The sequence below is a fragment of the Indicator indicator genome, chromosome 2, assembly GCF_027791375.1.
Source record: "Indicator indicator isolate 239-I01 chromosome 2, UM_Iind_1.1, whole genome shotgun sequence".
NCBI lineage: Eukaryota > Metazoa > Chordata > Aves > Piciformes > Indicatoridae > Indicator > Indicator indicator.
The window spans coordinates 16,635,589-16,647,691 of NC_072011.1; the positions used below are offsets into that span (position 1 = coordinate 16,635,589).

Consider the following 12,103-nt stretch of genomic DNA (forward strand, 5'->3'; position numbering starts at 1 on the left):
CAAGGAGAATCCCAAAGCCATCCATTTTGGCTTCTGTGCTACAGGGAAATATTTGTAAGCAAAGGACAGAAAAGATACAATCCCATTACCAAAAATTTCCCAAATTCTTGGCTTCATTTTAGGTGTCAAAATTGTGGAGCAGTAGCATCCTACAGGGTGGATCTTTCTCAACAGGAACAGAATTCCAGGTGACAAACAGGATGCCTAATACTAGCTGCTGAAGCTGAAGTGATGTTTGTCAATGCAGGGCATGCAGTGTTGCCTTCCATTTACATACTTTCCAAATAAGAAGATTGCAGATTCCGTTTCATCAAACTAGACACAGTGTAAGAAACTCTGAAGAGCCAAGTGCACCTGGAAAGAGAAAGCCAAGTTCCCGTATTGTAAAGAGGTAAACGTGAAGATGAAGTGTGGCCAGCAATACCCCAAGCTACTAGTTAGTATAAAATTGATGGAATTCATTAATATTTTTGCCATGGATTTATACCAGTAATGTCAATGTTACATCTTATCCCTGGGGTGTATATATAGCAATAATGGGAGGAGAATACAGATCTTATGTAGAGAAGCAGTTCTTCTTCTGTGATTTCGTCCAGTGAAAAGCTTTCTTTGCCTATGTTATGGTAGATATTACAGAAAGTGACCATTCTATTGTGAATCATTGTTAAGTGGCTAGCAGCTATTCCTCCTGAGGTGTGAAGGATTCATGATCTCTTTAGTTTTTGCAGTTCCTAGAAAGAGATACCCTTCAGTTAACAACTTTGAGAGGAGTTCTGATAGGTGACAAGACTTCTTCCCCAAGACCTTCCTTGGAGAGGCAGTAAAAAAAATCAATGTACTGACAATGCCTTTTCTCAGAGATTGTGAACAAATTACCAAAAATATCCCTGACATCACAGCTTGTGAGTTGCTTTAGTGCGGCATGGGGGGAAATGGCTTATTTTGAATTATTATTTTACCTTATCTGCAGATCTTGTTCCAAAGTAGATGACTGTCCATACTTCCCTACAAGAGCTGTGCAAACCCCTTGTTGAAGTCCATAAAGTCAAGGACCTCCGTCCACAGAATTTTCATCCCAGAAGCTTTCCATAGTTACAGCTGTGAATTGAGTTCATCACTGAACTTTATGAATTACATATTTTCTCTTGTAGCTTGCAGAGATGTTTCTTTCTCTTACTCTGATTCTCTGCACGTCCAGAGACTAACACCAAAACAAGTGTGTGTATGACTAGATGAGACTAGTTGAGGCCTATTGCAATAACAATCAGTGCAGAAAAGAGGGAAAAATGTGGAAGAATTAGAAGAAGAAAATGGAAATGGGCTCACAGAGAGAAGTGAGTCTGGTGATGGAGATGATAGAAACGAAATTGGGACTTCGACAGCAAGTCCACAGGGATAGATTGGTAGTTTTTTTCAAATAAAAGATAAATAACTGGATGAGGTGAGAATTCAGCCTGGGAATGGGGAGGCAATGAAAATGAAGCAGAGATGAGAAGTCAAGAGTGGAGAAAAGGAAGATCTGAGTCAGGATTGTATGTGGTGAGATGGAACAGAAGGCCCCAAGCTCTGGAGAGGGGCAAGCAAGAGGGCCTAAACCTGCTCAAGAACACTACTTTAAAAGGTTTAGATGGATACTAAAATACCAAGTTTTATTGTTTCTCTGCTGTCAGTTAGTGTCAGCCCCATATTATAAAGACCTACATTCAAGGTAGTTAAATGTAGCATCTCTTGTGAGATGGGAGTCTATGCTCTCATCACAGTCAGACGAGATTTTAGTAAAGGATTTGGCTGCCTAAATATATGTTCTTTTGATGCCTTAGGAAATGCCCTAAAATACTCAAATGACTGTATACACCTACTTTCAGGCAACTGTGTGCCACCTGTGCTCAACTCAGACCCAGGAGTCCAGACTGATACTCGCATGCAGATTGTACAGAAGATGAGAAGCAGGCTCAAAAAAATGCTTCCATGCTTGCATACAGATAAGTAAATGTCTCTGTTTCTGCAGTCTACACCTGAATGCCAGCTGGAATGTTTGTGAAACATGCAAGCATGGTGTTTCTTTCAGTCTTCACTAATGTTTGGTCATAGAGTTGATGACAACATGCTTTTGCTATAAGTTGTTCTAATTTAAGGGGCAGAGAACAAGAGTTTGAAACTCCACAGTGCACATCATAGTGAAGGAAGGAATGGAACATGTTGTTCCATGAGGAACTCTTCCGTTGTCTCTTTCACGTCCTCTAAAACCAGAGATATGTCCAGGATCTGTGTCTCCTGCTAGGCAAGCTGTGCTGGGGAATGCCAGAATTAAATTTTGCTCCTTTGCTGCAGAACTTTGCCTCCTCCCCAGAGCAGGTGCATCCTGTGGGGAAGAGCAGAGTGCATCATGTGATAGAAAAGAACAGCAGGGTGCAAACACAAGGTTCTGAATTGAGGCTGCACCAGCAGCCTTAATTCCAGCATTGCCTTGACAATGGCTTGGATTTTCTGCTTTTAATATTTTTGCTTTTTCCCCTCTTCTGGTCCTACATGCCTTGTATATTCAGGGTGTCTTAATGAAATTTAATTAGAAAATTGAATCTGTAAAGCAAGTGATGCAATGCTGCTGCTAAAGTAGCCTATGGAGAAGGGGAGGCTCAGTGTCATTGCTTAACTGTTGTGCCAATGTCCATCTCCAGCTGACTCAGATGCAAACGGATCTTTGATCTTTCTGGCCAGGGAGTCAAAGGCACTCAGATAATTCACTTGTTGGATATAGCAGGGCCTTACTCTTGGAGGCTGGGATAGTTGGGTTGGATGTTTGAATGTGGTAGGGTGGGCTGGTAGCATGCTAAAACTGTTTTCTGAGCTAAGGGCAGATGAGTAAGTGCTAAAGCAAATATTTCTGCTCTCAGTGTCATTCTAGTCTTTTGAGGTCTCCTAGGTGTTTATATAGAAAAGAAATCACTTCTGTGGAGGGACATAACATGAAAATTATGCTGACTAAATAGGCAAGTCTTAAGAGATGGAGGAAACCAGAAATTATCTGTCAGTGAGGCAGTAAATCTCTCTTGGGGTCAAGTTACATTCATATTTTGTTTAATCATGGTATTTCATGGACTTGAAGAAATGCAAGAGCAAAGCGAGGGGGACTGGGCCACTCTTTTATATGACTGTCACCCTGCCCCTTGTTTGTTCACAATGTGTAGGGCTCCTCTCTCTTTCTTTTTTCTCCATCCATTGAAATGCCTTACAAGAAGTTCCACTTTCTTATTCAGGAGGTGGAAGACTTAGGGTCATCTATATTGAATACTTAGAGCCCAGGTATGCTTTCTGAGTATGACTGTCATTTGGACACCTTGGACCTAAAGAGGTCCACCACTCATTTGTGGTGAAGTGACTATGTTTATTCTCACTGAATTTTCTGGTGTGGTTACAGGACCAGGAAACGAGCAATTCCTGTTCTTGGGATCCTTATTCTTGTCACAGTGAAAAAGAACGAGTCACCAAAGAAGTAGCCTTGTTGTTGTTTGAGTGCATTTTGAACTTTGTGTTTTTCTGTTCTCTGGCTGCTGAGCCCTTCCACTACATGTGGATTATCTCTTCATGCTCGTTCTACCATAAAGGCAAGACACTTAAGTGTTTTTACAGAAGAAAGCTATTGTTCCAACTTTGCACAGGACAACAGGCAATGGGCACAAATTAAAACACATGTGCCTTGTCATTCAAGCAGACCTGCAGTGTCTGTAGATTGGTGTAAAAGTTGGTACATCTAGGGCCCAGATGTTTTAAAGACAGGCCTGGACAGATTAGCATTCATGCAGAAAAATGATTTATTGTAGTGAATTTACACAGGAGAAAAACAAGTCTTGCTGTTCCTGGTTCAAGACTATGCTGAGCCATAAAAGGGAAGGTAAGTGCTGACCAAAGCAAGTTCCTCTATGTGAAAACACATTGCACTTCCAGTCGTTTTTGCAAGGTTATATGGACGCCACCTGGTATTTTCTTTATTGCCCTTTTTAATTTTTTTTTTTTTTTAATGAGCAAACCTGATGATACTCTTTTTGCTTAGCCCATCCAGTTTATTTAGACTAAAAGCACCTCAAGCCACATGAGGCTTACTTGATACATTCCCATAATGACCTTGTAGGGCTTTGGCAGCTCTAAACCAGGCCCAGTATACAACAATAATGCTGGCTAGTGGTCAGATTGTTCTCATGACCCAGCAAGTAGGAAGAAGAAATGGCAGCAGGTACAGAAGATATATGGAAGACTGGTGAAGTGGCTTTGGTGACAGAGCTCTTCCCCAGTTAAGGGTAACTGCCAGCCCACTTCTTAATGCAGAATATCATCAAAGCATTGCATCAGCCTGGGACATGTAACAAATGACATGGACTCTGTGACCATACAGAAAAGGAAGGTAGGACAGGTTTTGGGCCTGCCAACCTTTCTGTTGTCCTTTCAGGGATACAAATACAACAGCATTTATCAATTACTAACTAGTTTTCCCACACAACAGGTTATGTACACTTACATTTTTACATAATAATACATAGGTCTTCCCCACGACCACCTCTTGTGGTGAAAGAATGTGACATGTCAAGCTGACAGGCACTTCAGGAGAGCCTCAAGTTAAAAAAAGTTCATGCAGAGCTAGCTTATTTTTGATCTCTTGAAAGTAAATATCTACTTATGCAATATTTCCTTTGTACACAGCGAAGAGGAGCAATAGGCTTTTTAAACATAGGATTCCTTAGCATATTGGATCTGGTCTACCTCAAAAACTGGCTGGCTACACCTTCGAGCCACATACTCCAGTTTGTTCTTTTGACAAGATTCAGACATGGCTCTTAATCGGTAGACTCCCGGGGTCACAGGTAAACTCACACGAGAGTTTATTCCCACAGTGATGCTGAGAGTTTCAGTTTCCACGTCAGAATCCTTTGCTGCAGAAACTCTGTCCCTGCGTAGATTCCTTTGAGTTGTATATGCTGCATCCTGTGCACAGCTGCTGCATGGATGAGGCAGCAAAGCCTGCTGGTTTGACACCTTTACTCTCATACTCTGAACCGTAAGATCACAGGAGGGAACTTCAGAGGCCAGGCAGTTTTTAGTAGCCTCTTCATAAGAGGGTGGTCTTCCAGGATTTCTTTGGTCTACCTCTCTGAACACTTCATCAGCTGACCTGAAACGGAGCCTTCGCTGATATGCCACAGGCAATGGTTTCTCATCAGGGCTGTTCTGGACAACTCTGCAGGAGAACTGATCTTCTTTCTTTGTGAAACTGTCTCTTTGAAAACCCATGTTTTTTCCAGGCCCCCAGCTCTGGGTTTTCAATAATGTTTTCCTGTGGTTTGCAAAAGAGAATGACATTGAATGCTTTTTGATCTCTCTGCTAGGTGTACTGCAGTCTTCAGTGGCCTTGGTGGAAAAGGACTGGGGCCTATTTAAAAAGTTTTTTTTGGGACTGGAGGGAGAAACTACTGGGGAGCTGGTGAAGACTGAGCCATCAGAGCTCTCCAGGGAGCAACTGGAGGATGTTTTGGGTAGAGAGTCAGTTGATAATTGTGAAGGTAAGACCACAAGCCGTTTCTCCAGTGCCTCCAACCCCAGCAGTTTCTGCTGAACTGGAAAATTGTCCTCGCTTTTGTTTAGCTTCTGTTTCCTTATCCTGCCTTCAAGGCGGTTCTGGAAGGACAGGTCTGGCTCTGAGTATCTCCTGTCCATTGTGCTGATGTCATTTCTGAAATTAGTCAGTGAAGAAGCAGAGATGTGTTTCAGATATCTTCTGCTCACACTAGTGCTTCTCCCTTTGGGGTCCTCCATCTGAGAGGTATGTGGGCTCACTTCAGCTTCAGGATCTGGGCTGTCATAGGCAGAGTCATTCTGCTGAGCAGCACACAGGTGCTCTGTGGGGAGAAAGCAACTGTTAGTTTTCACTGACCATCTAAGGATGAAAGGGATCTGTATGGAAAGGGTTCTTGTAGAAGAGTGCTGCAGCAGTGTCTTGAGCCCTCTACAACTCTCTGTTTCCACAAATTAAATACCTTAGCCCAGGAGCCACAGTTTGTGGCATCTCTGGTCCATTCTCATACCTGTGGAGCTGTTTGTGTGTTCTGGTAGCTCCTCAGCCAAGGCACAGACAGAGAGGGCAATGTCATCCCCAAATATTTCCAAGCAGTTGTTTATGAGGAACTCCACCAACACTGTCACCTGCACACAAAAACAATTTAATTCAGTCAAAAGGCCTAAAAACATATTAACCAATCTTTCAAGCCCCTGTCCGCTGTCTCTGTAGGCAGGACAGAACAGAGCAGGGTAGCTTCTCCCAAAATCCTGGTTTAAAGTCAGAGTTTGGGTCCACTCTGGTGGATGAGGCCTGATGCTGCAGACTGATTGATCTGCCCTAATACAGACAAAACACCATCAACCACAGCTTCAACCTCGCATTCCATAGGGTCCACCAGGTGCCCTTTGTTCTCTGTGTGCAAAGTATTCAGGAGCTGTGCTACAGTGTAAGGGACCAAAGGGCAACTGCTACTTTTGCTCGGAAGAGGTGAGATGAGGGCAGCCTTGCTCATCACATTGCAGGCACCTGAGCTGAGGGACACTCCCATTGTGCAGGGGTACAGTTTTGCTCAGGTTTTGCAATGGCTATGGGATCCCTATGGATGGCTCTGAGCTTCCCCAACAGGGTGCCTGCTTGATGAGTTCAACACACCTTGTCATTCATCTCTTTCTGCACTTCCAGTGGGAGAGTGTTGTCCATCTCTGGGCTCAGCATATTTGGGCCAATGCAGATGGCCAGATTGCTGGAGTCCATCCTGTTGCTCTCAGCATTTTGGCTGATGTGGTGAAGCAGAGAGAGCATGTGCTTGAGCAAGATGAGGTTTGGTCTAGGGAGTTTGTCAGCCACCCTGCATGAACACAAACAAAATGTGACATTAATTCATAGTGCAGCAGCCTCTACTTCTTTACCTGAGCAAGTCTCAGTTGAACTCACACAGATGAGAGAGGCATGCCTGTGCTTTTGTCACTGCTTAACAGAAATCCCCCATGGCAGCTGAGCATGCTATTAGTTGTAAGATCTTGAATTACAAGAGGCTTGACTGAAAAACAAGCATTATAGCAGCCTATGTCCTTGAATAGATGGCATGACACCAGGAGATGTCACTGAAGGCTTCCCAAAGGCATGTGAAAACCTGTGGTTGTGCTGTGCAGCTTTCAAAGCACTCCCAGTCAACCTCTGCATCTGCCCTTTCCAAAAAGCAAAACAGTGGTGGTCTCCATGTGCCTGACTTTACCACCAGCAGATGTGAAGGCTCGCTGTCAGTGCCTGTCCCAAAGCACTGTGATCACATTAGCTGAGACACTGCAGCCTCTCTCCTCTTCCTATGCTAGTTGTTTCATAGAGCAATCTCAAATACCTTCAGGAAGTGCTGCTGCTAGAACCCTCTAAGCCAAACCCCATGGAGCAATAGCAAGCTGTTACAGATGACAGACTTTTAAAAGAAACTGTCAGTTTTTGAGAAACATCATCGGTCTCTAGAAGTCACTCCATCACACTGGCGATGGTTGCAAAACTTCTTGGTTGCAAAACTTACACTTTCAATTCTTCAATTTTTTCCTGCTTGCTTGGCTTCTCCAGAGCTTGCATCCACTTCTCATAGAGGTCAGCCGACAGGAGTTTGGAGGGAATATTTCGGAGGAAGTCCTGCAAGGCCAAGGGATTTAGATAAGGCTTTGGATACTACCCCTGAGCACAGAAGGAGCATCACTGTGGCATGGGTTCACTGGCAGGCAGGCTGGCTTGAGCTACCTGGCCATCAGCACTGGCAGATCAGAGCAATACACAATTACATGCAGAGTATACTTGCACTGGTATAGTAATGGGACCCAGCTCTTAGATACATTTGTTCATCCATGGGGAGGGTGTTGAGGGGGACTACAAAGTGAGTTGCCTGTGGGCATGCAGGAAATCAGCAGCACAATAAGTGGGATTGAAAATTAGATAGAAAAGGAAAATGCCAGACTTTTCTAAGCCTGAAACATTTAGCCTGGCTTTGCCCTGGCTTTACCTTGGAGCCCCACCTAGGTCAGCTCTGGGCACTGAAGTGGGCCGGTGCAGATTAGCAATGTCCTCATACTACTGCAGGTCAGAGGAGCTCACCTTCAACACCACTGCCAGCAGGTGCACAGATTTGCTTTTCAAATCAATATTCTCGCCTCTGTTTAGATCCTCCTTCAACTCCTTTCGTGCTTTCTCATTGGCAGCTTTTCTGAATATGCCTTCAGTGGAAGGTCCTTTCATATACAATATAGCTAGGAGATCCTGCAGGGAGAAAACCACACAGGAATGGGGAAACTGTTATAATTCAGTAAATGAAGGTCCTTTAGCAGCTGAATGTTTCTTTAGAAAATAATATTTTCTATCTTTAGAAGAAATATTGTCTGGAGGTACACCAGATGCTGATTAGATCAGCATCTAGTTCTTGTTCCAATTGGATTACATGGGAAAAAAGATTAAAAGATTATTTTCCCCCAGCTCCTCCTCTTTTTGAACCAGTGAATTTCTTCCAGAAGGAAACAAGGGATGGCTTAGGTCTTAGTTCAAATCCCTTCCCTCCCAAGCCCAGCAAATATTGCTCAGAAGAGATAAAAGCATATCTATTGGAAAAGCCAACTCTGGGAGATCTGTAACAAGACCATTTTTATCTAGAAAATAGTGGTCATTTGCCATCCATAGCTGAACACTTTTTTCAGTGAAGTACAAAAGTTCTTGGAAGTTTATGGTGCTGGAAGACTCATTTAAATTACTTCTGCAGAATCACAGATGTTTATACTAAGGAGCAGATCTCCTGCTCCTGGTTGTCTCTGCTCAAAGTCACTTCCAGTGAAAGTTGGGTGGGCTGGACATAACCTGCAGTCCTGAGCCTTTCTATGTCTGGGATGGGCCTTATTAGGAGCGTGTGTGGAGGGGAAACACCAAAACCATTCATCTCCTGAGTGCTGCAGCACAAGTTCTGGGAATCATGCCTCACACTGAAAGCCAGAGGTATGGTAACTGTATTTCCAGGCTTGCTTACCTGGACTGGTTGGGGCAGTGTGTCATCATCCCCACAGATAATTGACAGAGGCTGGCCAAACAGAGTGATTTTGGCACCTGAGTCAAGCTGCCCTGGGGAATTCCCATTGGTGGAGCTTCGTCTGAGAGTAAATGACTGCGATATCACCTTCTTTCTTTTCTTTGTTCCATCTGCTGCATGAAAAGGAAAGCAAAAAATAAAGATTTTTTTTTTTTTCAAAAAAGAGAATGCTGTGGAGCCTTTACTCTGTGTGCAGTGCAGAGGTGTATGTTGAAACAAACTAAATGGGGAGAAACAGAAAGACAACTGAGTGGTTACTAAGGAAACAACCAACTAAACTGTAGAACTGTGACTACCCTTCTGAGGACACCACCTTTCCTGTTTGGGGCTGTTTTTTACATTCTAGTCACTGTTTCTTCTTAGAGAGTGGGAACACACAAGGCACAGAAACAGCAGCATGATAGAGACTTTTGATACTGCAGTGGTTTTTGTGATAACTACCTAAAGTGGATATGTCACTTGGGCAGCCTGCAATGACGAGTGTGCCCCGACCTTAGAAGAGTAGAACTGGGGTCTCCTGCTTTTCAGCCCTTCCACAGGCTGAAATGAAAACACATCGCTCCAGCTCTGCCAGCTTTAGGGATAGCTGTAATGATTGTGGTTCTGCCAGAGCTAGCTTGCCTCCTGCCAGCCAGCCAGCAGAAGATGGTACTTGTTCCAGAAGTAGGATCTCATTTGCTTCAGTGTCAGAAATAGCATGGGTTTTGCATCTGTATCTTAAAAAGGAGAGCATGCTAGGAATTTGGAGATGATGCTTGTATTGAGATGAGGTGTGCCTTTTTTCCACGTTTCAGAAACACTGAAAGAAGGATCCTCTTACTAGAAAGTTTTCTAAAGGAGTGGCCATAAAGGGTTTGCCTTATACTCCAAAACCAAAATTATCTTGTGAAAATAAAAGTCTCTCAGCACCTGTATTTGTGGCTTTGCACAAATCCTGTGAGAAAGTCACCTAAACTAAAGTGTCATATAAAATGTTCACTTCTGATACTCCTCAACAGTGGTCTGATATGATGGTCTGCTCCAAATCTGACTCCGCCCTGCTAATGGTCTCCTCCTGGTTGTTTAGAGGTGCCAGGGTTTTGTGCAGCAAGAGAATACAAGTGCTGCTGCCAAGAGGGTTTGTTTGCTCTGGCGTGCATCTGCTGCTGTCAGTACCCACTACTTGCTTGCTTTGTGGCAATGCTGAAGTGAGAAAGCAGAACATTTACTTCCCATTGCTCACAGGGAATACAATGAAATGCAGCTCTGAGGACCAAGGAACAGGGATACAAGACCTCTGGCACTCAGCACTGTCATCTCTACCATTTGGCATAAAGGAAAGAGGTCATCTGCAAATGAGTAGCACTCCAGAGCTGAGTTGTGGATTGCTTTCAGGGAGGCAAAGCAGGCAGTTTTTCATGGTTTTGAAGAAGCACCAGGTTGCAAGCATTACATAAGAAGGCAGTTCCTCTACTTTTAAAACTCACCAGTTGAGTGGCAAAGTCCATCTTCAGTATCTGCTGGGACCAACAGGGGGCATTTCTTGGTATCAGCCTGCAAGAGTGTGTGTGATGGTTATAGAGCTGCCAGAAGCAGCAAGGGCCACCAGTGAGTCACTGCAGCTTCTCAGAAATCTGTGGGAGATTCTGGGGAATAGCCAGAGCAAGCCCAACACCTGCTGAAGAGGTGCCTCGGTCCGTGAGTGACACTGCCTCACTGCTCAGCAGAAGGGTTTGTGATAAACCCTGGAGTCAGCTACCCCAGACCTGCCTGGCAGGTCACAATCCTCTGCCATAGCCAGATACAGCCTACTCTTCTGTATCCTCCCCTGAAACTGGAGATTTCCACCCAAAGACCTCCAGGGAGCCTTAATGACTTTGGAGCCTGCCAGATCTCTGAGCAAAGCTCCCTAGGAACCCAGAGAATGTGCTGGCTGCTCACAGCGATGCCCAACTCCTTCTGCACAGTGCTGCATGGGGCTGCCTTTGAAGGGCTCTGCCTGCTTGTGGATAATGGCAGGTAGCTGGCAATTCCTGCAGCAGCTACCCCAACTTTGATAAGGTATCTCACATCACTATCCAAGAAGAATTGGGAGAAATGTAGTGGCTTACCTCTGACTGGCACTCAATCAGACTCTCCATGTTCCCAGCATTTAGTGTCTTTGACTAGGCAAGAAAATAAAGACACCTTGTGAGTAATTGAGTGCTATGGTTTAAAAATCAGAACTTTTCAGTTACTCTATTGACAGAGCTGAAAGAATAAAGACACTCACAGTATTACAGCTGCTTAACACTTTCATTAGGAGTTTGATTGGGGGAGCTCTGGACACTCTGATTTCCTCAGGTCCTTTTGTTTGCCTGTTTATTGAGTAGGGAATGGACAAAGAAAGAATTTTGTAAAACTGCACCTTTCTTGTTTTTCTCCCTTGCAAGCCAGTCTAGCATTTAAGTATGATCTTGAATCAGCAAGATATCCCCCACAACTGAATCATAAAGCCCTACCCTGGAAGGCATTCAGCTTACAGTCCTATGTGCCCCTTGATTAAAACACAAAAAAAACCCCAGCTTTCCATTTTTAATCCATGTAAAAAAAAAAAAAAGAGCAAGTGGTGACAGTTACATATGGTTGTTAAACTGCAAAGACAAGACTATGAAAGTCAAGTGAGCTCTGCCCATAAGCTACACTTAGCTGTGGGTGCACCTCTCCCCATTTATATTTTTGCATGTCTCTGTACAGCTGCATCTAGAGCACTTGACCAAATTCAATCACATCACCACAGATTTTATCCCTGGCAGTACTTACCCAAGGAGTGAGTTCAGCCAGAGCTCCTTCACCTCCCGAGAACTGCAGAGAAAAGGAGAAACATCTTTACTTCTACTGCTACTAATCCTTTAGATGGAGGCAGGCGACTAAACAGTTCTACCCCACGTGTGCTGCTTTATATACGCAGGAGGAGTAGGTGGAAATTCACAAACAGGAAGAAACATCATGGGGCAGGA

At 44.0% G+C, this 12,103-nt stretch overlaps 1 protein-coding gene across 1 annotated transcript; it reads right to left on the minus strand.

Annotated features, from left to right (window-relative positions):
- Positions 1-6,691: 6,691 nt before the first annotated feature.
- Positions 6,692-11,403, minus strand: TAGAP (T cell activation RhoGTPase activating protein). Its single transcript, XM_054398112.1, has 7 exons — positions 11,377-11,403; positions 11,216-11,269; positions 10,592-10,658; positions 9,066-9,235; positions 8,150-8,311; positions 7,584-7,693; positions 6,692-6,896 (listed from the first exon to the last, which is right to left on the minus strand). The coding sequence occupies exons 1-7, from the start codon at positions 11,401-11,403 to the stop codon at positions 6,692-6,694; spliced, it is 795 nt and encodes a 264-aa protein (XP_054254087.1).
- Between the last annotated feature and the right edge of the window lie 700 nt (positions 11,404-12,103).